General features: G+C 34.5%; 1 protein-coding gene across 1 annotated transcript; it reads right to left on the bottom strand.

Annotated features, from left to right (window-relative positions):
• Positions 1 to 8,855: 8,855 nt before the first annotated feature.
• Positions 8,856 to 25,449, bottom strand: LOC145676823 (innexin inx2-like). Its single transcript, XM_081747602.1, has 3 exons — positions 25,361 to 25,449; positions 22,786 to 22,842; positions 8,856 to 10,811 (listed from the first exon to the last, which is right to left on the bottom strand). The coding sequence occupies exon 3, from the start codon at positions 10,808 to 10,810 to the stop codon at positions 9,587 to 9,589; it is 1,224 nt and encodes a 407-aa protein (XP_081603728.1). The 5' UTR covers position 10,811; positions 22,786 to 22,842; positions 25,361 to 25,449; the 3' UTR covers positions 8,856 to 9,586.
• Between the last annotated feature and the right edge of the window lie 1,104 nt (positions 25,450 to 26,553).

Below are 26,553 nucleotides of genomic sequence, written 5' to 3'. Positions count from 1 at the left end.
ATGACAGTATTATGCTATCTCAGAATTCTAGTGTTACCAACGAGTATTATTCTAACCTATTAGATTAGCTACATGAGGCAACTGACACAGAATGCAGCGGAAAGAATGCTCAAACAGATTTTCATTTACACAATTGCCCAGTTTACATGTCCTACATTGTGGCTTTTAAATTGAGTACTATTGAATTCCAATTGTTCTACCACCTCCATTTTTTGTTTCATCTCTCATCCTCTAACTTCAGTAAAACCTCAAAGGATGTTATTTTGAGTACATTCCTGTCATCCAAGATGAATTGTATGAGCAAATCTTAGAAAAGATGCTATTATACATTACTGTACCATGTATTTTAAGAAGAATATCTTGGATAACTGTGTAACTTCATTCTCTACCCTTTATGGAGAAAATCTTGAGTTCTTCGGAATCGGATACTTTACATCAAATGATATTGTGCATTATATATTTCCTATCGACAGCTAAATGTAAATTGCAAACTATCATAATATGATTACTTACCTATTACTTGGCTTTGATTTTTTAAGTTCCCTCTGCAATAGGGAAGCTATATGAGGCTTATAGCTGAATAGGGAATCCTCTCAATATGAGTTTTCACCGGTAAGCATATGATAGATACAGAATGTAGCAACTGTTAGTATTATAATCAATAAATACTATGTATACAATATTTAAGAAAATTGAATCTCATGAACGAAATAAACATTTTAAAGGGAAATAAATTGAGATTTCTGTTTCAACGTCAAACGATTTTATTATTTTAGTTAAAGGAGATGAGTTACTTACCGAAAGTGAATGATTTTGAAAATATGGGTTTAAAGAAAGTGAGCGAAGAAACGGATAAACTTGGAAAAGACCGAGGGAAACAATGTCACTACAAATTCCCATGGTTTGGGATCAAACCAAGAGCCTCTGAAACAACAAGTGATAGCTGTAATACTGAACATACGTAGTCCTTTATTAGGTGAAATGTATAGCTTAGAGGACATTCTGAAACTTCCACCCAGGTTTTTTTATGCACATTTAGTGTCCCTCCCGTATATTGAATAAATATGTACGCACAAAGAAAGAAATCGCTGAGTTTTACTTAATTTATTGAGATTAATTTATTGTATTCAAATTGTGTTAATATCAAACTTTTTGACTACTATTAAGTACCAACAAAGTAAACATATCTTAAACCATATATATTTATGAACTTAATATAATATAATGATCACAATGTTCATAGCACAGAATAAATCTATTAGTCAATTTTGCAAAAACGTTAGTAAACAATAGATAAAACATTCTATATGGATGGATCACCAAAGTCTGTAAATCAAGTAGTAAATACTGGTATACCGGGTAAATTGTAAGCCACAAGACGAATGTATCCTTGACAAAAGAGAATATAATATGCATTTAAGTAAGCATAAAAATGTATAGAGAACATAATATTTTGCTTTGTTAAATTAAGTAGTTAATGACTGAAGTTTTCAAAACTAAATACTTAGATTACCACATTTTTATCAGCGTAATATCGGAAGTTTTAGAAAAGATTTAAAGTGACATAGCCTGTAATATGAAGAGCTTAGGTTTAACTTCAGCACTGTGAGTTTCTTAAACATTCTTAATTCTTCAAATTGAGTTATAGGTGCATGCATGCACGTCTAGACCATGCGTGTCCCCGTTAGTGTGCCTGTATGCAGACAAAATAGGTGGTATTATTTCATTATAATTATAAAGTTTTGAGGGGTCCGAGCCCAGTGAAGCCTGGTGGGTACGCTCCTGAATTCGAGTGTCGTCTGCAATTGAGCTACCATTCTTTTTCCTTTCACTGCAGTTTTGCATTCTCAGTCAATAAGAATATAATAAGAATGGGGCTTAGGAAATACAATTAAAATAAAATGATGTCAAAAGTTGAGAGATGAAAAGTGATAAGAGAAGTTCAATCTCATTACCTCCTAACTCTAACGAAATAACATAGAATGGGTTGAATTTTCCGAACTATACGTAAGAACGAAATATTTATTCTGAAAAATGCATCAGAGTTTCAAAATGGAAAATACTAGACAGAAAAAATGACCAAAGTGCTGTCACTACAAGCACACATAGACCCGCCTGTCATTGACCGTGTATTCTTCAAACCAACGGTGATTACTTCAAGATTAAGTCTCAGTGCCCAGCTATGAGATATTGTTACTAGAGTTGCCATATTCCAAAAATGAAAATCCGGAACGCTACTAAATTACGAGAATCTTTGAAATGCTTAAAATGAAAAGAAGTGCTATATACTAATTTACTTTCTTGCATTAGATAGAGTTGTTCAGGTATTATACGTAATCATATTTTTAGTCCTTTTAGTAGACGTTCTCTCCCTAGTTAAGTTGAGTTAATTTTGAGTTTAACGTGACGTTCAGCACCAAGGCAATGTGAAACGTGGAGCTACCAATTAAGGTGGAATCCGAATCACATGAGCTCCCACCATGAATTGAACCCGGGTCTCCCACGACAAAGGCACGTACGCTAAATGCTTAGCCACGAAGGAGCTCTCACCACTTTTGCGTGTACAGACGATCCACAAGCGACTGAGATTAATTTGGTGAAATTCAGGAGAGGTGTAGCTGTCTAGACAGACACGATGTTTTCTCTCTGTGAGATCAGCTGATTACCTGTCATTTATGCAACCAGAAACAATACAAAATATTGTGGGTTGCGGCACTATGCAAAAATTTCAGAAGAAAATCAAAATTGGATCTAAACAATACTTTTCTAGATTATTTACAATTTCCTTCTGGAAGGAAAGAAATTGTAAACACGCGTTGAAACGGAAAGTCTGAAAGTCTTTAGTTTCCTCAAAATTATCTGCTTCTTTTTCTTCTCCTTGAGGATCACTGCCTATAAAATCTCAAGATCATCAAACAGCATGAAAACTGATTTTCTGTTGTTCAGCTTGAGTTTTTAATGAAATGCGTCTTATTAAAAGATAATTTGGACCTGATTTTCCCATTGGGTTTATAACTAACTAACTCTATGGCCTACGGAACCCGGAAATTCAATGTTCGCGTTCACAAAAGTTTTCCACTGACTTCTTTCCTTAGAAAACTGGATCCAGTTTATACTTTGTATTCCTATCTCTGCTAGATCCATCTTAATATTGTCCTCCCATCTGCGCCTAGGTCTTCCTAATGATTGTTTTCCGATTGGTCTTCCAGTCAAGACTTTGAAAGCATTCCTACTTTCTTCCATTCTAGATACATGACCTGCCCACCTAAGCCTCCTAGACTTGATGACCCTAACCATGTTGGGTAAACCGTATAAATTATGTAGTTCCTCGTTATGATGTTTCCACCATTCCCCATTCCCGTTCCTCTTGGGTTCGAATATTCTTCTCAGGATCTTGTTCTCAAATATTTTCAGTCTATGTTTTCCCTCAGAGTAAGCGACTATATATGTTCTATAAGCAACCATACAGAACAACAGGCATGATTATCGTTTATATATATATATATATATATATATATATATATATATATATATATATATATATATTAAGCTTCATATTTCTCTACAGAATTCGCGACGACAAGAGATTTTGAACAGAATAGTAAAACGAATCCCCTGCTTTTAGTCGACATTTAATTTCTTCGTGAATAGGATTTTTGTCTGTTAATATTGATCCTAGGTATTTGAAACTATCCACTTTATCAAATGTATTATTTAATATTTTAAAGCATCAATTTGCCGTATTACGGTCCCGATGTACTTCCATGCATTTACTTTTCTCTGCGTTTACTTCTAAACCCATGTATCTGCAATCGTTTAGGACTAGGCGGTTGCTTTGACCGCTTATTTAGGTTCTCTAACAAGTAATTAAGTTGTTTTCTTTACTGAACAAATCAAGGATGGACCAAAGAAATCGTAGATGTGTTTTGGAATCGGATGGTCAATTTGGTGGCACCGGGTGGGGGCAGGGGCTGTTCCCTTTTCCTTTCTTAAAGCAAATTTCGAAACATTTTCACGTCTTCAGTTTTCAAGATATCAGACTGAAACTTTTTATACCGATTGTGCATACTTTTGGGTTTTTCTCATTTTTTTCTGAGATCCCTAAGTGAAACCGGGGCCAGGCCCGAGCTACGCAAGTGTTCCTAGGGGACGATTTTTTCAAAAACAATCCGGTTCACATGTACGATACAAACATGTGTGTTGTACAGCTAGAAAGGGGTCGTTATACTGAAAAAAAATGACGTTTGTACCATGACTCTAGCCCAAATAGTAATGGCGCACTAAATTTTTATAATACTTGTATTATTAGACTTCCAATAGTTTTTCCGCCCTTTATTTCCAAGATACAAGATTGAAAGAAAAATCAGATACCAATAATTAGAACCCAGGCCCAGGTCAGAAACGCAAAGTATTTTGGCAGGAATTTCAAACCAAAATTCCGAGTTTTTCACGAATTTTCCGGTTTAAGTGTGTGAACGGACATGTAAGTGATACCGTTGGAAAGGGATCATTATACTGAAGGAAATCGTGTTTGATGCATGACTCTGAACCATGATCAGGTATGAACCATGATCCTACCACAGATATGAAGCATGATCCTACGATAAACAGTAAAGAAGCAGTAGCTGTTTGAGTGAAAGACTAAAATTTACCTCGAAAAGTGGAAATCCTAAAATTGTTAAGCGCTTCAATTATGTGTGACATCACATTCCATAGCCCAGCTTAACTTCCAGTTTAATGTCTCACGATTATGCTGTTTACACTGAGGGAGACGATGATTAAAACAAGTGACTCACGAAGTTACCATGGTGGGATGAGAATGTGGGAGGAAACCAGAATACCCAAAATACCTGCAGACAAGATGTTATAAGAAAGATTATTAGAAAGATGTTTGAATTAAGGAAACGTTTTAATAGGAGGCGCGGTGGCTCAGTAGTAGTGCGCTTATCTCTGGTGCGTGGGTTCCCGGTTCTATCTCAGGCCAAGTAATTTTGTAGTAGAACAACATTGTTTCTGTAGGTTTACTCGGAGTACTCCCGTTTCCTCCCACTTTTTTCATTCCAATAATTCTTCCATTATCACTCACCTGATTTAATCATCGCCTCCCATAACTTAAAGGGTATAATCGTAGAACGTTAAGCTCAAATATTACATTTTATTTTCATGGTAACCAAATTTAGAAATAAATAAATGGAACAACGGTAATTTGCTTGAAGGTACGAGGGAGGTTCAATAATTATTCTCCCCGTCATATTTAAAATACTTGAGCTGGGATGGAAGATAAGGGATATTGTAGCCTAATATCTTAGATGCCTATGCGCCAAATTTCAGAACCATAGCTGCTATATTAATATTCTTTTCTGCCGTCTCAGGTGTGAGAGGTGGAGCCTAGCTTGAAAAATGGAGAAAATCTAACAACGAGCTGTCATCAAGTACCTCCAGAAAAAAGGTTAAGACCAAAGGAGATTCATGAGAACATGATCCGTGTGTTGAGTGATGGGGCTCCTTCCTACCAGGTGGTAAAGAACTGGTAACGCGACTTCAGTTGCGGCAGGGAAAGCTGTCAACAGGCCTCCGGTGTTGGTCCAGCACCCCAACAACAGCATGCACCCCAGAAAACATTGGTGCTGTGCATGATACGATTATAGCAGACAGACGAATAATAGTGCAACAGTTAGCATATGTCATGCACATCTCTGTAGGCTCAGTGGAAACCACTGTGCGTGAACACTTGGGATTCAGAAAGGTGTCAGCGCGATGGGTACCCAAAATGTTATATCGTGAACATCAGAAAGACAGAGTTCGATGTTCAAGAGCTGGTTTGGAGGTTATGAGGGCAGACCTGATACAGTTCTGTGATAGATTTGTGACAGTGGATAAGACGTGGCTCCACCACTATGATCCCGAGTCCAAACGACAGAGCACGGAGTGGCGGCACAGCAGTTCTCCTCCCCCATGCAAGTTCAAGGTGTAAGCATCAGCATGTAAGGTTATGGCCACAATTTTTGGGGATGCAAAACGTGCGATCCTTATTGACTACATGGAGGTTGGACACACTATTGCGGAGGCCTATTATGAAGCCCTAATCCCTAAGTTACGTGAAGGAATCAAGAAAAGCGGCGCGAGATCTTGCAGCGAACAGTGTTGTTCCACCAAGATAATGCTCCGGCCCACAAAAGCCATCTTACTGGTACCGCAATTCATGCGCCTGGTTTTGATGTGTTGGAACATCCTCCCTACTCACCCGACATCGTCCCTAGTGACTTTCATTTGTTTCCAAAGTTGAAGGAGCACCTCAAGGGAAGGAAGTTTCACTGAAATGCAGCTGTTATTGAACCTGTGGAGGAATGGCTCACGGCTTAGCCAGAGACTTTCTTTGAAGCTAGCATAGTGGCTTTACAGCATAGATGGAAGAATTGCGTTACTATAAAAGAGACTTTTTGGAGAAATAATACTGCTTATAGGTCAGGGACAATAATTATTGTATCACCCTCGTACTAGCAAAAATAAAAAGGCAAATGATTCTCAGAGGTAGTTACATAAAAAATAATAATGATAAGTTACTCTCTATCGTGTGATCTTGAAGTCAACAACACCCTTTATATGGTCTTCCGAGTGTTTACTTTCTTCTTTATTATCTTAAGAGCTCTAACTTACCTACTTTGAAGCCAACAACGTCCATAACCACTATGATAGTATTTTGGTTCCTATCTTTCTAATCCATAATATGAACATCTGTATATTAGTATTAACCTAAATTTGTGATAGTCTTTTATAACTACGAAATGAAAATTAAAGGGGTTTAACGGAAACTTTCCTTCTTCTCTCTCTATACCTATTTATCTATTTATCTCCCTTTCCCTTTCTTAAATATTCCGGACGTAAAGGGGAATGACTTTGTTCAAAGAAAATAACAATGAAAAACAAAATCATATAAGTTGTTCGCGATTGTTGATGTTGATATTTTCAAGAATATCGATGCAAGTTAATGATACTTCAATGTTGCATAAATATCAGCTAAAAAGTTCTGATAGTGTTACAACGACATAATTGTTATACTATTAATATTGTAACAATTTTTTTTATTTTGTTTTTAAATAAGCAAGTGTAACTGCTTTCTGTCTACACTTTAAAAATTGATTCAAGATTTCATACTAGGGTACACTTGATGTTTTTCTTTAGTTACTTGTGATTTTCTCCATTTTATTCATGTCCTTGAATAAAATATTTGTCTCCAAATATAGATTTTCTTATATTTCTTGTCACTTTCACAGTGTAATACACATCGCCTTCAGATAATCCCTTAAGTTTGTAATACAATATTCTAATATAAAAGACACCTCTCTGTTATGATGCGTGAAATTAAATACAAGCCTGTGATGATAAATGGAGAGACTGGTCGTTTGAGATTTATTATAATTCTTTCATCAAAAATAGATCACTGAGGAATTCTCACAAGGATATAAAGACAATAGAACAACGTAGAATTGATTCGGCGTGGAACATAAAATAGTGTTACCCAAAGTACATTCAAAGTAATTTAGATATTGAAAGAAGATATAACATTTCTGAATCACTTCTTGTATGTTTCCTTTTTCACTACTACTATAACAACATATCGTTATTAAAATGGCAATTTTATGTACTGAAAGCTACCTTTCACAATCATAAAATCACAACTAACTACAGATGTTATGCAACAAAATATAATAATTTTATTTCGCCTCCAGGAAGTTTTAACCTTTACAATAGACAGTACGGTGCGAGCAGTCATGGGTTTGATTCACGGTGGGGCCACTTGGTCGAAAAAGTGGCAAAATCTTTCTTCAGGCCAGCCATCCTGAATGAGTTGTTTCTTGGGTTTCCCTCACTCACACCAGGCAAATACCGGGGTTGTACCTACCGTTTACGTCCCAGGCCGCTTCCTTCCTTCCCAAATCCTCTCTTCCTTCAATTTTCCCAGATAATGTGTTCGCCGAGGGACGTCATCCCTCTTACGTGACTGGCTAACATGGCCATAGGTACCGAAAGCCCAGAAATCTAAATCCTAGATATAATAGAAAGTACATCTAACATAAATATTGAAAATAAAAATACTATTTTAAACGTCAAATTGCATTTTTGAGAAATCACTTCCTGATGCAATCTTTGAAATGCATATTACACGAAGATTGACAGCTAAGTAAAGTCAAAACAGAAGCACAAATAATCTCCAAACTTTTTTTATATTAATAGAGAGCATTTCTCCTGATAAAACCCAAACGTCTTATTTGATATATGTCGTACTCCTAGAGAAAAATAGATAAGTACCTCTGTAAATAAGTACATATGTAAACTGTATAGACCATATCTAGACACGATTTTACTTGTGATTAGCGTCGAGAATTTGATTAATGCATGATTATCCACGACTTTTATCGAAAGATGCAAGGCATGAATTTTGTACAGGAATGATGAAACATATTATGAGAATAAAATAAAACGGAAACAATTATAATAGTTTATCTTATCTTTTTTGCTTCTAATGTGCTTTGAAAACCATACGTGTAGGTCGTGGAATGTGTCTATTTATATAGGCATCAGTTAGGAATGACATAATAAAAATACTCAACAATACAGAAATATTATAATAATGCATTAGTTACATTCTTAGCAAGATGTTAATCATGTATAAAATTGTTTCTAACTATAGTCCTATGTATTTAAGGAAATCAGCTTTAGTAATTAATAATTACATTACGTGTTCACTAATATGTACCATTGGCTTCATATTCAGTTCACCAGAAATTTAACATAATAAAATAATATTGCTTAATTGAAGCAAAATCAATGAAAATGGAAATTAAACTTTAAAATAATGAATTCTATTTAGCTTTTATTGTTCCTTTTGAAGTAATACAATCAACTGACTATTATATATTAATATAAAAAATACGAATTATAACTGTTCTTAAATTTTTAATTAGAACAGTATCATGAAAGTTGAATTCTTAGAAATACAAACTAAAACTTCAATCGCTTCACAAAATCAAATGCATACTTTCTTGACGTATCAACATTTAATAAATACTTGGTTCAATACTCTTTTATAATAATAATAAAAATTATCACAATTTATAACTAAATCTTCCATTGTATTCTTATATTTTCAAGATTTATATTCAATATTTCGTATGAAAAGTACAATTTTCGAAATTGTTAAATATTCGATTAGCCAATTCACAATTTAATCAAGTTTATTTATTTATACATTTCTTTACCGAGTCTTATGATCACAAAATTTTGAGACCGAACATTTTTTCAGTATTACTTCACAATCTTGAATGACTTAAATGATACATTTTTGGCAGTACAAACGTTTAATAAAAGTCAGAAAATATAGTGTATAAATCAACTATATGATTAATAAAGTATGTTAATAAAATAATAAATGAAATGTGTTAGTGAGCTAGTGAAATACGTTAGAGAAGTTTGATAGTGAAAACAAATGGAATGAAATTCGAAAATAAACTGACTTCACATTCGCATTAAAATCGTTAGTAGTATTAGTAATGACGTGTACGTTAGTCGAAAGCTAAGAGGCTATTTAAGACGAGTTCCTTGGGACTCCACAAACGAAGCAATTTTTGACCATTTCGGGCAACTCATTTTGAGCTTCTTCTTTAGTTATTTTGTCCTGTGCTTTTTCCTCTTCACCCGTAAGTTGACGTAAGAATCTGAAAAGTTCGTCTTTGCGCTCATCAAAGTTGTCCGAAGAGAAATCGAAGTAGAAGACATCATTGGTGTACAGTATGTCCGAAATTTCTCTTTCCTTGATGCCCTGTTCGTCTTGGTCTTTAGCATAAGTCTCGTTGTTACCATTCAGCTCCTCAGGATTAATGTCGATCTGTTGCATCTCTTTCGCTATCCTCGCATCCTTCTCCGTTGCAGGCGTGTATGTGAATCGTAAATTTACTCTACGTTGACGTGACCGGATAGCGACTATTATATTCAACAGTAACTCAACAACAGAAATCATAGCCAGAGAGAAGAACCAGACCCACAAAATTATGAAGATGATCTCATTGAATGCGTTGATTGGAATTGTGCATGCTGTCTCTTCCTTCATTCCGTAATCACCCAAATTGCATTTGATTTTTTGAGGGAAAATCTTCATCAATTTGTCACTCCTCTTAGATGGTGGTATTGCTGGAAAAGTCAGAAAATCAACTCCATAATTTGTCAGTGGATATCCCAGAAAACTGTTGACAAAGCAAAACGAAATAATCACGTTTACTATATTGAGGATCTGGCAGAACAGAAGTCGAAGCGGGCTCTTGAAATAGGTTGAACTGAATCCCCACGGATTAAGCAGATCATTCTCCATTCTTCGATACCTCAAACATGTTGATGCAGTAACTGGAATCCGTATCTCTCTCTTCGATGTAAATCCCCAATAGGGTAGGAAGAAGCAAATGGCTACACTGAAAAGGATGAACGGGATCAAACGATACTTGACCTCGTAGACTGCTTTGGAGTTGGCAGAAATATAGTCATCAGGGAACTGGAAAGATGAGGTAGCCCAGCACATCCTATCAATTAAAACTTGTGACATTGCCTCATTTCCTGCCATCGTGCATTGAATTGGTTTCCCAATGCATTGGTAACTCTCCACAATAATAGTGAAGAAAATCAGAATAATTGCGGTGAACTTGTGAAGTTTAAAAACCGTGTCACTTGTAAAGACACCTTCGAAGGCCTCCTGACGGAATACGTTCTTTACTCTGCGAAGTGTCTGTTTCATACGGCGATGAAGAGGACTTCTTGCCATCCTGCAAATTAAGAAATTCAATTTTAAGTATGTAAAAATATAATTGATTCACATTAATATCAATTAGCAAATAATACAACTAAGAGTAAATAATATACATTTTATAAATATCATATGATTAATAAATTATCACATTTAAAACAAGCAATCACGTAAAACAAGGGGAAACTTCGGAAATGAAAGTATATATATAAATTCATATGTTTTTGGAAACACACAAGTATATGCCTGATAAAAATATTAATTTGTTGTAGTATATATCAGTTCAAGTGCGTACAGTGAAGAAAATGCAGTTTGAAACTCTGTTGGAGGAGAGATAATGTGGTGACGAAGGATCTCAAATTGATATTTATTCTTCTATGATGGTTCCATAGGAGTCAAATGGATGGTAGGGATGAACACGAGATGAGGATGCTCTTTGTGAAATTTGAGACGAAAGGAGAGTCACGAGTCATCTCTCGTCCCATCTCGAATATCTCGAAAAATTAGTCATATTTTAAAAAAAATGTTTCGTAAAAGGTATTCATTCTGAAATTGCTACCTGCCTTCGAACAAACAGCATAATTTATTACTTTGAACTTCTAAGGTAACAAAAGTTTAAACTTGTTAAATAATGTTTGAAATCAAGCTTTATTAACTATTACGTAACATATGATTCCCTTAAGCACAAAAACCTTCGTCCACTATTTCTATTTACGACAACCGATCTTAAGCAACTATTCCACTGCGAAGTGTTTGACTACCCCTGTATAGCTCGAATCTCGCTCTCAGCGATTTTCTCTCTTCTTGCATCTAAATGCATTAGTATCCGGTAAAGATGTAAACAGTGATGAACAATTGCTAGGGGCTGTCATGTAGTGGTGCCACTTCTAGGTTATCGATTATTACGACCCTAGTATAGATGTTCACCCCAGAATACGACAAGTGTCTGAATTCGGTGGTGGATATGTTTAAAAGTAGTGTCACCTGTGATTCTTCTGTAGTAATAGATATTGTAAAGTCGTTGTGTATCCTTTATGCTTATAGTCCTAGGGAAAAATATTTTTTAGACTCTCCTTTGTATACATGTATGTATATAATACAAGTTTAACTGATATTATTTAAAATATTATCGAATAAACTTGGATTTTGAACACGCCCTTAATGAAATTATGTATTTTTGTCTTGTTTCAAAATTCTAGACGGGATGAAACACAACTTCTCGAGACGAGGAAGTAATATATTTTCGAGACGAGACATCATCTTGTAGGGACAAGACGAAACAGCCTTACGTTCATCCCGTGTGCATCCATAAATACTGATCATTCATGAGACCTCTTGAATATTTAATTGAGTGAATCGTATCTTTGAATTTGGATACGGACATAAGGCAAACATTAACAATTCCGAATATTAAAATTAAACCACTATTGTGTATTTCTTAAAACAAATAATGAAAGAGCCAAACAACTATTAGTACCAGCTTCTTTGCATTTTATTTAACCCCACGATATCACGATCGTAAAAACTAGATCTTTGGTCGCAAATTTGCATTACGCTCGCCTTATGTTTGTAGTAATCTTCTAACTATCACGTTTAATTTATAATTCTTACAGTTACAACGTTAAATATAAATGTAATTACGGATTTTAATTTAATATGGGTCTACCTAGAACATAAAAAGCGAAGAAGCGTGAAGCAAATGTGCAAATGTTCTCATGTTTATTCATTGGCGCAAGTAGAATGGTTGTTAATTGCGAAATGACGTAAATATACAGAAATAAAAGCTACTGAATTTCTAATAAGAAATGCCGTTATAAGAATCCTATCTTTCTCTCAGTCGTCGGAGACTTTTCACTTAAAATGAGAAAGGGTTGTATTAACATAATAAAACATCAGTATTATTGTTGCGTTTTAAATATTCAGATGTCTCTACCTGGCAAAAGTAGAATTGTCATGAAATTGAGCTTAAAATGTGTTTTGGGTCTGAATATTTTTGTTTATTTTAACTTCACAAGATTATACACCGAGGCTAAAGACGATGCGATAATGAAATAGGATGGTAGGATGAAGGAACCGATAGAAAATGAAAAAACTCCGAGAACATTTACGTTCATGGTGTTTGCCCTCCACAAAATGCAGGACCCAACTATCAGAAATAGAAGTAACAAACAAACCATTATATTTTTTCAGTAAGATTGAAATTTTAAAATTTCTTCTCATCGTGTTTATATGTTAATTTTGAACACTAAATACAGAATTACTTTAAGAATTTTACAGTAAATAGGTTATAAAAAAGTATTTATCTCATTTTTCAAGACATATATATATATATATATATATATATATATATATATATATATATAGATAGAGAGAGAGAGAGAGAGAGAGAGAGAGAGAGAGAGAGAGAGAGAGAGAGAGAGAGAGAGAGAGAGAGAGAGAGAGAGAGAGAGTATCTCAAAAGTCCCCTGACATAGGGTAACTGTTATTAGGGTTACTGTTCGGGTAAAAAGTGTGAGAGAATGGCGGGGTGGCCTTTCAGGGCGTTGGCAGAAGGTCGTCGATGCTGATGAAGACTATTTTTAATCTCCCAGGTATGTCTTAGTGGCGTATCGATTTTCGAATCTGGTGAGTGTAAAAGCGACAGAACTTTCTTGGTTACTTTAATGTACTTATGCAGCCTTGAAAACTAATAACGCTACGTTATCATAAACACCTAAAGTTTGGTGACTTCTACAGCTGTAATAACGCAAATGAGACAAACGGGACAATGCACATAAAAATTACTTAAATTTCTAACATTATAATCATGATGTAATGGATTTTGAATGAACACAAAGTTACAAATTGATAAAAGTGCCTTTATTTCAATAAATCAACTCACCTAAATAGATAAATTCCTCATCGAATTACGTAGATAATTTTCAGAAGAACTGAAGATCACAATGTCTTTTACAGCAATTTGATATCACAAAAAGTTCTGGAGATATGGTAAGAATAGTTTAAGTTTGTAACACTGCTTAGAATTATGTAATTTCGAGATCCTATTTTACTTATACTTACCCAAAAGAATTGGTCTAATGTTATACAAGCAAAGTAAATTAGAAACGTTTTAAAAAGTTCCCAATTTATGCAACATATAAAATTTCACCATTTTTTCGTATCTCCCAAATAGTGTGAGATAATCAAATTGGTGTAAACAGTATTTTCATATTTATGTCTGTTGGAAACCAAGTATGTAATTCGAAGTGATATCTATCTCAACGTTTTGCAGAGTTAAGTCCTTTGAAAAAAGTATAATTTCTAGTCCCTTCTATATAATTATTTCTACTTGTTCGAGATAAGTCATGGAAAAAAATATGATGACCACAGTATTTCATGTTAAGGTACTTTAGATCTGCATTACCTCGTTCGTCTCACTTGCTGTTATTGCTGTTGCAGAATTTTCCAAAGTTTGGTCGTTTCTGTATGTGTAATACTGTTGCGTCCTTAGTTTACAACACTGCATGTAGATATAGAATATATAGGAAATCCTGGCTGATTCATTATGAAATAATAATAATAATAATAATAATAATAATAATAATAATAATAATAATAATAATAATAATAATAATAATAATAATAATAATAATAATAATAACATTACTCCAAAATTGGACCTTCAATATCTAGAGGAATAATAATAAACTTGTAGATCCATCGAAGCCTATTTGATCACTTCAGCCGACGCCTTCTAAAGTGCAGTTCTACCATATGTTTATATAACCGACACGTCACAGTCAGTTCATGTGTCCCAGTTGAAAGCTCGCATGCAGTGTACCCTTAGTTATTTTTTTAATATTAATTGTTCGCTTCTTTACTGTTCATTACATCTTGTTCTCCTCTCTTATTTTCTCTTTTATCTTTCAATTTCTTTTTAAAACAAAGTATTACCATATTCTTTCCCTTTTTCATAACCCCCAATATTGTTATTCCCCGCCCTTCTATTTCTAATAATTCATCATCATTTTTTCCAGTATCGTATCGGTTCAACAAGGATATTTTATAAAGTGGAATTACTAAACATTCTGACCAAAAAAGGCTACGGCTGACCGTATGGCTTTAGAATTGTGTAATATGTATAAGTTCACTCACACAGATTATTTCTGGTAGATCAAAATTCCATTATGCACTTCGTAGTATAAAGAAATTTCATGGTGCTGTGTGAGTAATAACAATAATGACAGTCATAAGGAAATGAACGAGGGATTACTAGCAGTGACCAATTGTAAACAAAACATACTCTTTTTGGTGGCCAATGGGCAGAAATTCGAAAAGTTCGAAATTTTCGAGTTTGCCCTACGTATAATTCACAGTTAATATGATTTATAGGACTGCTAAATATATATTACTTCTATTGTTATTATTATTATTATTATTATTATTATTATTATTATTATTATTATTATTATTATTATTATTATTATTATTATTATTTTAGAAATAACTCTCCTGGAAAATATTTCTAACACTGACTTGCTTGAGTAAACTACGAGTATTGTTTGAAAAATTATATTCTGAAGCAATTAATAGGCTTCCAATGTTACAGTATACAGAAGCACAAGAAGTCTTATAGATCGGACACATACGTCCATCAAGTGTGACCATGGACAGATATCAGAGCAAAATTAGCAACACAAAGTGACAAATGGATTTTTCATATGGATCCAGTGTCCCAAGTTTCCTCCTTTAAAGTTTATTCAAACAGAATGTGGTACAAATCGGCCATCTCAAGTTCAAACGTTGATCAGTACAACCAATAACGGTAATATATAGCAACAACGGTATTTTAAAAAATGGATTGAGCTACCGCAGAAAATAGGTTCCCCCTCTACTCTTCTCTTTCTTTCTACTGAAACCACAAGTGATATCAATTTACTTCCACTTTCGGTTCCAATATTAATCTCCATATGTACCGTGTCCTACGAAAACGAACTAAGCGCAACCTTCATACTTTTAAGAAAATTACGTATAAAGGTTGATGTCCAGCTTTAATGTAGCCGTAATCAAAAGTGAAATTATGTTTCTTTTTTTTTTTTTTTTTTTTTGGAAAGGGTGATGGTTTTCCTCTCTTTTCGATTGTGTAAAACGTTCTAATGCTTATCAGGAACCAATCGCCGCATTTACGTGAATTTTCAAAGTTTGGCGCTTAGTTCGTTTTTGCATAATACGGTACATATAGGAAATCAAGTAGAAGAAACGCTTCCTTTTAAAATTTCGATTTATAGTTCCAAGAATAATATCCTTCTAATTGTATAGTTGTAAATTGTTTTATGTTTTCCTCGTTTCGTCTCGTAAATTCTGTAGAAGCCTCGTCTTGTCTCTATTTTCAAGTTTTTTTTAACGTCTCGTCTTGATTCTCAAAAAGATTTTGAACATTTATGAACAAAATTTATGCATTGATTTTTCTTAATTTCATCCAGAAGTTAGAATGCATATGTATAACGAGGGGATACGAAAGATCTGATAGAAGTACAATTAACCCGAATTTATTATCGGAGCATATTGTGTAATGTCTTACCCAACTTTAGACAATGATAAGTACTTTTCGTCACATTCCTGCAATTAATTTGTCGATTTATTTCTCTTATTCTGTGAATCATGTAAACTAAATCAGCTTAGAGATCTAAGATTTGAATGAACTCGACTATCAAAAGCGAGACGAGAATTGGCGTTTATCGTCTCGTCTTGAATTTAGAAAAAAAAAACTTTTCATCTCAATTATCGTCTCGTTTTCATGACGACACGAGAAATGTCTCGTCTAGTGGCCAACAATACTTTCGAGCCTGGTAGAAATTCAACAGTGTATGAGGAAGTTGAATACATTGTTCTTTTTTTAATGGTGCGTACTTGAGTCCTTAGTGCACGGAATTTGGGGCTCGATTTCCGGTAAGACAATCTTAAACTTTGAATGCATTAGGATGAATAGGATGAGGATTTTTGGATTTCTGGTCTCTCGGCGTCTAAAGCCATTTAGCCCGTCACGTATGACGGATGACGTTCCTCGGCGAGCACATTATCCGGGAAAAGGGAAGGAAGGAAGCGGCCTGAGATCTATAAGTTAGGTACCACCCCGGCATTTGTATGGTGTGAATGAGGAAAACTTCATTCAAAATGGCTGACCTCAAAAAGGTTTTTTTTACATTTTTTCGACCGAATGTTCCCACCAGGAATCGAACCCCGGACCGCCCGCACCGAAAGCGAAAGTTTAAGATCAACAGGATTGGAACTTCAACTGTAGGTTAACGTCTCATATAGGCTCAAAGCAAGAAAGGGACAACAAACTCCTACCAACCAAATGATAATACCCTCTACGTTTATGGGTAAAATTATTTTCAATTTGGCTGTTATGTTGAAATTTAAAGAAAAAGAACTCATGTTTTGCTTTAAATACTCCATATTTCCGTCATTTTGAGGATGATATTATTTTTACATAGAAATATAGCCATAATGTTCAAGAAGTACAGAAGAATATACGGTGAGTTGAAAGACTATAACAATGAAATTTATTGTGGTAGAAGCTAAGGGAGTTAGGTGAGAAAAGAGAGCACAAATAAATAGGTAGTACTTGTGAAAATGTTAAACATGAACGTGAACTGACAGAAAGCATCAGAATGTCGAGAAAAGCCTTTACGAAAGTACATTTAAGTCTCTGAATAAAAAGGTAAATAAGGAAGTGACTCACCAAATGTATCCAGTGGAGTATTACTCTCTTCGGACAGAAAAACGCGAGCATTTTGAAAGGATACGGACAAAAATTCGGTAACATTTAATGAACTGAACTAAAGAATAATGATATTCTGGGACTAAAAATGAACAAGAACAACATGATGCAGTGGTGAAGAAAAATAAAAAGTGATTGGAACGTTCTCGAAGAACAATGATATGAAGAAGATAAAAGAAGGAGAGTAGAAACTACAATTGGATAGTTTTCTAAGCCACAAAAAGTTAACTGAAGACAATACTCAAAATGTTGGCAACCGATATACTGGTAGAGGCGGAATTATATATATATATCTATATATATATATATATATATATATATATATATATATATATATATATATATATATATATATATATATATATATATATATATACCGGGTGTTTCAAAACAACACCGATAACGTTTGGGAGGTGATTCCTGACACTATGGTGATACAAAAAGTTTAGACCAACTTGGATGCACAAATGCTTCCTTTCGGAGTTATAGGCTGCCGAAAACATGAAAAAATGAACTTTAATGGTCCATAACGTAGTCGGGTCAAGACTTCACTTAGGAACTAGTATGTCCCTATCCGAATATCCAAGCTTCAGAATCGTTAAACTGATATCCAAGTTTCAGAACCCTGCGGTACTCACGCAGCAGTTTTCATAGAGAGAGTTTGGACACTGGAATATAATTTGAAGTATAATTTGAAAAAAAAAAAAAGTTGTTGCGGAAGCACCACAAGATTCTGAAACTCGGATATTTGGATAGGGGACATATTAGTTCCTAAGTGAAGTCTTGACCCGACTACGTTATGGACCATTAAAGTTCATTTCTTCATGTTTTCGCCGGCCTATAACTCCGAAAGGAAGTATTTGTGCACCCAAGTTGTACTTTTTGTCTCATCTTGGTGTCTTGCTCTCATCTTGGTCTCATCTTGGTGGTCACCTCCCAAATCTTGTCGGTGTTGTTTTGAAACACCCTGTATTATCCATCCCTATACTAGTCCTTCCTGCTGGTGAGTGGCTAGCACGTGCACCATTATTTTCCAGGTTCGATTGCTAATGGGAGAACTTTAAAATTTGAACACTTTTTATTGGTACGGATTCCAACTTAAACTGTAGGTCCACGTCTCATATAGCCTCAGAGCAGAAAATGGACGCAAACTTCAAAAATCCAACCATAAGTAACAGTGTTATGATCGTGTATTACTTAATAGGGATATATCTGCACCGTTGTTGGTAGCAATATTGTTGTTATCAGGGACGATGTACGTATTAAGGTAAAATCCGTCCCACTACGTGAATTTCAATTTCAGGAGTTTTACCTCAGATATGAATAACCTCAATTTCATTCAATATGTAAGATTAAAAGGGAGTGAGGCTTTGTGATGATGAGATAATATATTGGAAGGTACAGAAACACGTTTTGAATCGGGTTCGATTCCCGGCGGGAGCTCATGTGGTTCGGATTCCACGTTAATCAGTAGGTCCACGTCTCATATAGCCTCGCTGCTGAACGGGACGTAAAACTCAAAAATCAATCAATCAATCAACGTTTTGAATCTGACACCAGACGATGAAATTCAGATGCAGTGGATTGTTTCTGGTTGAGATTGACTGACAAGGAAAGAGAGGGTGATTATATATCGAAGTGGAAAATGGCTTATACAACAATCGAAAGCATTAAAGACAACTATTATGAAACTGTAATAACATTTTTCCAAATGCATATAGTGTGCGAGTTATATGAATATACAGGGTGTCCAGAAAATTCACTTCCACCCCTAGAAATAGCAAACGGTAAAACAGATGCCAAAACAGGAAAACATGTGTTCGATCATTTTAAAAGAACAACGTATAACAGCAAAAATTGTTGTCCCAGGACTACTCAGAGGGTCCCATGCGGGGTCCAACTCAAAAATTACAAATGGTGATGGGATCAAGTAGCATATCGTTGGGAAACTGTTGGGAAATGAAAGAAGGCGAAACAAGTTTCGACTCTCTAAAATTACCATAGGCAAAATGGTAGCCGGTCAAAATGTCAGCAAAAGCGTCATTGTAAAGTCTATGTCCATTTTCATAAATCTGAAATGGTGCGACAGATGTAAAAACAGGAAAACACGTGAATCATCATTTCGAAAGTAGAATGATTGACAGTAAAAATATTTGTCCCAGGACCCTCCGCAGGGTCTCAGACGGGGTCCTACTCAAAATTTTCAAATTGAAAGGGGAGTCAAGTAGCATATTGTTTGAAAGCTGTTGTTAAATGAAAACAGATGGAACAAGTCTGAACGCTCTATGACAACACACTACAAACATCTTGTGTTTTTTTTCTTTCTTTTTTCTGTAGTCGGGTGTTCCTTTGTTTTCACTTTAATTCGTGTACGTAACATAAAGAAAGGAAATGCGCCTAGTCTGAGATTCTGTTCTTCGGGGCCGATTAATGTGTAAAGAAAGAAAGAAAACAGAAAAGAAACGACAAGAACAGAAAAACGAAAAGGGACGGAGATTATATATCGAAGTGGAAGATGGTTTATACACTAACCGAAAGCACTAACTATGCTCATTAAGAAACTGTAATATTATTGGACGAATGCATGTACGGTGCGAGTCATACGCATGTTTAATTGTAAGTATTCCCATTTTCATCGAATATTGTTTCAGATCGCACCGGAAATGGTTCGAATATAGTCTGAAGTTGATTACCTAGAGATTTGTGTTTGACAAAAGTACTAAATCGTAGTTAATTTTACATTTATAGGGAATGATTAATTCCATACACAAGTAATTGTTTCATTTAACAACACCTTTCATACAATATTCTATATGACCCCATTAAAATTTGAAAATTTTGACTAGAACCCCGTCTGAGACCCTGCGGAGTACCTTGGAACAAATATTTTTACTTTCAATCATTCTACTTTCGAAATGATGACTCACGTGTTTCCCTGTTTTGACATATGTTGCACAATTTCAGATTTATGAAAATGGTCATAGACCTTACAATGACGGTTTTGCTTACATTCTGACCGGCCGCCATTTTGCACATGGTAATTTTAGAGAGTCGAAACTCGTTTCGTCTTCTTTCATTTCCCAACAGCTTTCCAACGATATGCTATTTCATCCCATCATCATTTGCAATTTTGAAAAAAAAAATAAAATCTTTAAGTTTTACGTCCCACGATTATGCCGGTTAAGCTAAAGGAGACGGTGATGATGAGTAATTAATGAAATGGTGGAATGAAGAAAGTGAGAGGAAACGAGAGAACCCCGGGAAAACCCGCGAGCACGGTATTTGTCTACCACAAAGTCCACACGGTGCGAGTTGGGATTGAACCAGGGACCCCAAGCACCGGAGGTGAACGCTCTACCACTGAGTCACCAGGCCCCCTGCAATTTTTGAGTTGGACCCCGCGTGGGACCCTCTGAGTGGCCCTAGGACAACAATTTTTGCTGTTATATGTTGTACTTTTAAAATGATCAAACACATGTTTTCCTGTTTTGGCATCTGTTTTACTGTTTGCGATTTCTAGGGGTGAAAGTGAACTTTCTGGACACTCTGTATATTCACATAAGTCGCACAGTATATGCATTCGGAAAAAAAAATATTACAGTATCATTAATGCTTTCGATTGGTGTATAAACCATCTTCCACTTCGATATATAATCTCCCTCTCTTCCTTTGTGAGGTTTTCCTACTCTCCTCTAGTTTTGAACTTATGATGCTTCACAAACATAGCAAAATTCACTATGATGCTTACTCCCATCTTATAAATTCCTGGTGAAAACGAATCTTTAACTTGAAACAGAAATTAAGCGGATATGGTATATAAACAAAGTTTATTCCTCTATAAAATATAAATAACTAAACTTCATATAGTTACTGTGATTACCATACTGTCTAACGAGCAATTCGAGAGATTTTGTAAGTTGGTTGTTTCAAGTTTAGCACCCCTTCAGCATCGCGACTACTAGAGATGTAAACCTACATTTTCAAGTGGAATCGAAACCACTGTAATGCCTTCAAGTTTCAATGTTCTCTGACCGGGACTAAAATCCGAAACCCTGTTCACAAAACTTGCACACGCTAACGCTGCTAACTTGGCCAGAAGGAAGGGTAACGATGCACTTGTTAATAGTCACTTAGTTCCTCAAATACGAAGAACTATTCGCTACATAAAATTTTCTTATAAGAATATAAATGAATCTACAATAAACTGTTGAACCTAGTGCTAACTGTATCCAAGACTTAACGCAAGATTTTTTTTTTATTATTTCGATTTCGTTTTCTTATGGAATCATATAAAGTTTTGATCGTATGTTATGTTACACCTCGCGTCGGCTCCTCGTATCTATCAGTGCTTGCTTCACTGGACACACACACAGTGGCGCTCTCTACCGCGAGATGTATAACTGTTGTGCAAGAGTCGGTTGAAGTGGAAGCACTGTTACGGAGATATATTTGGTGTCTATATTCCGAAATGGACACAATCGAAGCAGCTGAAGAACGACAGAAGCGGAAGGGACGCAAGAGAAATGAAAATTGTGAACTTTGATAAAAGATTGTTTGAAGGGGCCCTCACCTTGAAGTCCCTAAAATGGTGGGAAAACTGTGCGAAAAACACGTTTGTTTTCACTTTTATTTCTTTTTGACAATGTTGCCATCACTTTCAGCCCCCCCAAAATATACGTTCTACATAAGTCTACAACAAATTTTTTAACCTAAAAATCAGCGACGTGCCCCCCCCCCCCAAATTTGTTTCTACATTTTTTTTGAAATTTTCAACATGGAAAAAAATAAAGAAAATACGCATCGATTGTTTTGAAAAAAATGCACATTTACTCCTAGATAGTATCTACAATCTGTGAAACTTTCAAAAATTTTCGATCACCCCACCAAAATTTAAAAACATTCAATTTTGAGCATGTGTGATACGATAATTCGGTAAGGGGGTCATTTTTTATAAAGTAGTGTTAGGTCAATAGGGACCCAATTTGGATCAAAAACCGATTTCACTATCTTACTAGAAAAGACCCTTTCAAAAAATCGAATTAAAGAAACAAGGTTTAAGTGTAGAAAAGAAACTACTGTCTCAATTGGAAGTTCTTAAATTAAAACTAGGAATCTGCTGGACAAATAATTGATTCACAGCTGAAACACTAATATCCATGGAAACTGTATATGTATTGAAGATGATATAATGATAAAATATCTATAACAAAAAAAAGCTTCGATAGCTTACCTGAATCAAGACACCTGAATTTCCACCTGAATGATAACACTGCTTCCCTCAAAGTTCCTAAGTAAAGAAAAGAAAAAAATCACTTCAGTATTTATCACTTCCCTAGTTTGTTTCAATTATTATCATCACGATTAGTACAAAGTGAATTAAAATTCTGGCAGTATCAAACAATTTGATAAGATTATTTCTTTTTTAAGTTTCACTAACATAATGAATGACAGATTTAAAATAACTTTTCAACTGAATTATTTAAATACTCCAATGGAAATATTACGAGCGGGAAAGTGCAACCAGTAATTTTGTCATTTTAAAAGATTTAAAATAACGTTTTACTCTCAAAGATAAACCAAGAGGATTTCTTCAAAATCTATTCCACCAATCTAATAACAGAATTCATATTATAAACATGGTCTAAAAGAGACTTATATTTATCCACCATATTTAAATTATTTGTACGAGAATGTTGTAGGGGGAAATGCTATATTTTGTGGTACTTGCTATATTTCAAATACAGTTTTAAGCTGTTTTTGTTAAGAAAAAGGCAGAAAAATCAAAGCTTTCGTCAGTCTTTCTAATCAAAATCATAGGCAATCAATCAATATAAGGAAAGGGAGTAAATTAAATACAAAATAATATATTCATTAGTAACACACTTCTTCCAATGTTATCACATGTGTCTTTTGCCAACGTTATCAGTCTTTGATTTTCTCTGAATGAATAAAAGTTTCTATGTTACCAAAGCATCGTGAGGCGCTTGTGAAACTATTAGAATTAAGACTTAGTAGTAACCGGTTACGAAAGGAAAAATACAAACCACATATAAACCTACAAGATGTCCGGGCAGGCAGAGCCTATCTTGGGCTATTATTATGTTTACTTTTAAATCTATAAAGAAGATGAGAAGGGATTTAGTGTTGTGAAAAATATTTCAATTATGCTTTAGGAATAAAAAAAAAGTTTAAAGGAGGATATAATTTGTGTAATTTCTGTATTTGTCTGAGTTCAAAACACTTCTAAATATTGGATTGTGGCATGGTGATTCACTGGTTTAGTGTTTTCCTCTGAAGCAAAGGTACCTAGTTCGATAAGAGGTCACAGTCTGTGATGGAAACATCATGTCTGTGAATTTTCTCTTCCTTCCATCCACATAGTCATTCCACTAAAACTTTCATAATTATTCCACAATATCCACAATATCGTACGCCGAATAATGTCACAATTGCCTTTCGATGATAGGACACCATCAAATATTGTAAGCACCAAAAGTTAATGAAACATTCTATAAAAGTTACACACACTTAATAGAAGTCACAGTCTGTGATGGAAACATCATGTCTGTGAATTTTCTCTTCCTTCCTTCCACATAGTCATTCCACTAAAACTTTCATAATTATTCACTTCCGTTAACTTTTCGTGTCTCTCAGTATTCAGGGCGTATAAGTGAGATGTAAAATACAAATTTAATCCCATTAAGTTATTATTTAACATTTAAAATTATACTTTACCTTTTTATCTTCTCACTACCTGAAATGCAACTTTTAAGGAATAAAATATTATAAGAGTGAAAGAAACAATTAGATACACACTAAGTTGAGGACAATGGAATGATATGTTAGTCAGTTATGGATATTCAAGATCAGGAAACTGGATTCCAGCGCCATTTCTAGCTTTCTATGTGCTCTGAATTCCACAATATCGTACGCCGAATAATGTCACAATTGCCTTTCGATGATAGGACACCATCAAATATTGTAAGCACCAAAAGTTAATCAAACATTCTATAAAAGTTACACACACTTAATAGAGGTCACAGTCTGTGATGGAAACATCATGTCTGTGAATTTTCTCTTCCTTCCTTCCACATAGTCATTCCACTAAAACTTTCATAATTATTCACTTCCGTTAACTTTTCGTGTCTCTCAGTATTCAGGGCGTATAAGTGAGATGTAAAATACAAATTTAATCCCATTAAGTTATTATTTAACATTTAAAATTATACTTTACATTTTTATCTTCTCACTACCTGAAATCCAACTTTTAAGGAATAAAATATTATAAGAGTGAAAGAAACAATTAGATACACATACTTTCAGTGTTTGACGTAAGACATTTGTTCATGTACTGAGTATAAATTTTCTTGCTGAAAATCAACTCCCTAAATTTCTTGTTTATATTTGACCACTCTATGTATTACTAATGAGAGAAAAGAGAACCAAACTTATGAACCAAAAACAGATAATTTCTCGACACAGGAACCAAAATTACTCTTCTTGGTGTTTATTAGATATATTTCATGTTCCTACAAACCACACTAAGTTGAGGACAATGGAATGATATGTTAGTCAGTTATGGATATTCAAGATCAGGAAACTGGATTCCAGCGCCATTTCTAGCTTTCTATGTGCTCTGAATTTCACAATATCGTACGCCGAATAATGTCACAATTGCCTTTCGATGATAGGACACCATCAAATATTGTAAGCACCAAAAGTTAATCAAACATTCTATAAAAGTTACACACACTTAATATCAAATATAACCAGAAAATATATTTAAAAAAAGAAAAGAAACTTACTTTTCACCTTTTCGCAGTTGCTGTGTTCAGAGCCCTACAGTCTCTGTCACTAACGAGGTTAGAATGAGGAGTTTGCAAGTGTAATCCCTTGATATATATAGCTTACAGCAGCCTTTGCACTACCGAAGTCGTTGACGATACTTTCTTCTTCCGCTATTTATGCTTTCTATTAATGTTTTCTAAAGAACAAATAGTTCTGTAAGAACTTCGTAAAAAAAAGAAAATATAATTATGTTTGTAGAGTAGGAAATATCCTTTTAAAAAAACTATTTTAATAGAACGAAATTTGGAGCTCTTTTCTGCAATGACGTATAGTTGATAAGAACTAGCCAATCAGAAGCAGTTTGCATTGTTTATTCATGCGCTGAGAAGGTAGTCTTCCTGTCACGTGGCCTTCCTCTCATGCAATAATCGTCATTTGACTTACGTAGTTTTGTTCCTCTCTTTCATCATTCATTTTTCTAATTCCAGTTTTCTCACACACAGCAAAATAAATTATAAAATATAATATCAGTATAATTATTCCCTAATGATGTTTAAAATGTATTTCAAATGAAAGACAATATATTACACAAAATACGTTTAAATCGGAAACTATCATCCTAGTACTTTTTTTCTCGCTAACATTAGAATGGTAATCGTTTTGAGTAAGGACGTTTTTATTATGATGCTGTATTTATTTTAGCAAGGTACTTAAAAAGATAGATAGTATTGAAAAATGCTATTTTTGAAGTATTGTTAAGATTTGGGCCTAGAAAAATGTCCAAGAACTTCCATATTTTCCTGTCATTATAAGAGAGCTCGAAGACTTTTACACTTAAATCAAAATATACTAAGAATCCTCTTAAGACAACCAACATATTTGTATCTGTATATTCAGTGAACTGGTTGTAACTTAATTCAAAGTACAAGGGGGACGAAAATGATCGACTTATCCAAAAATATACATTTTAAATACCTAAGAACAACCGAACAAAATTACTGTACTTGAATATATAAGCAGTAGGCCTTACTTTTAAGGCAGCATGTTATTTGTGTGATCCAACACTGCAAAAAGAACAGACACCATTTATTTACAAATAAACAAATCAAACGTGTCGGGTAAACACACTTAAGTACAGTATGTCATATATAAATTACCACACAAAACCAACTGCATGAGTAACAATCTTGTTTTCTGTTTTCACTCAAAG

Source organism: Thermobia domestica, unplaced genomic scaffold (assembly GCF_964235325.1).
Source record: "Thermobia domestica unplaced genomic scaffold, izTheDome1.hap1.1 HAP1_SCAFFOLD_392, whole genome shotgun sequence".
NCBI lineage: Eukaryota > Metazoa > Arthropoda > Insecta > Zygentoma > Lepismatidae > Thermobia > Thermobia domestica.
The sequence above is the reverse complement of the archived record's forward strand: the minus strand, read 5'-3'. Positions and strand labels throughout refer to the sequence as shown.

Coding starts and splice junctions, on each gene's coding strand:
- LOC145676823 (XM_081747602.1), bottom strand. CDS start 10,810: ATGGCAAGAAGTCCTCTTCATCGCCGTATGAAACAGACACTTCGCAGA.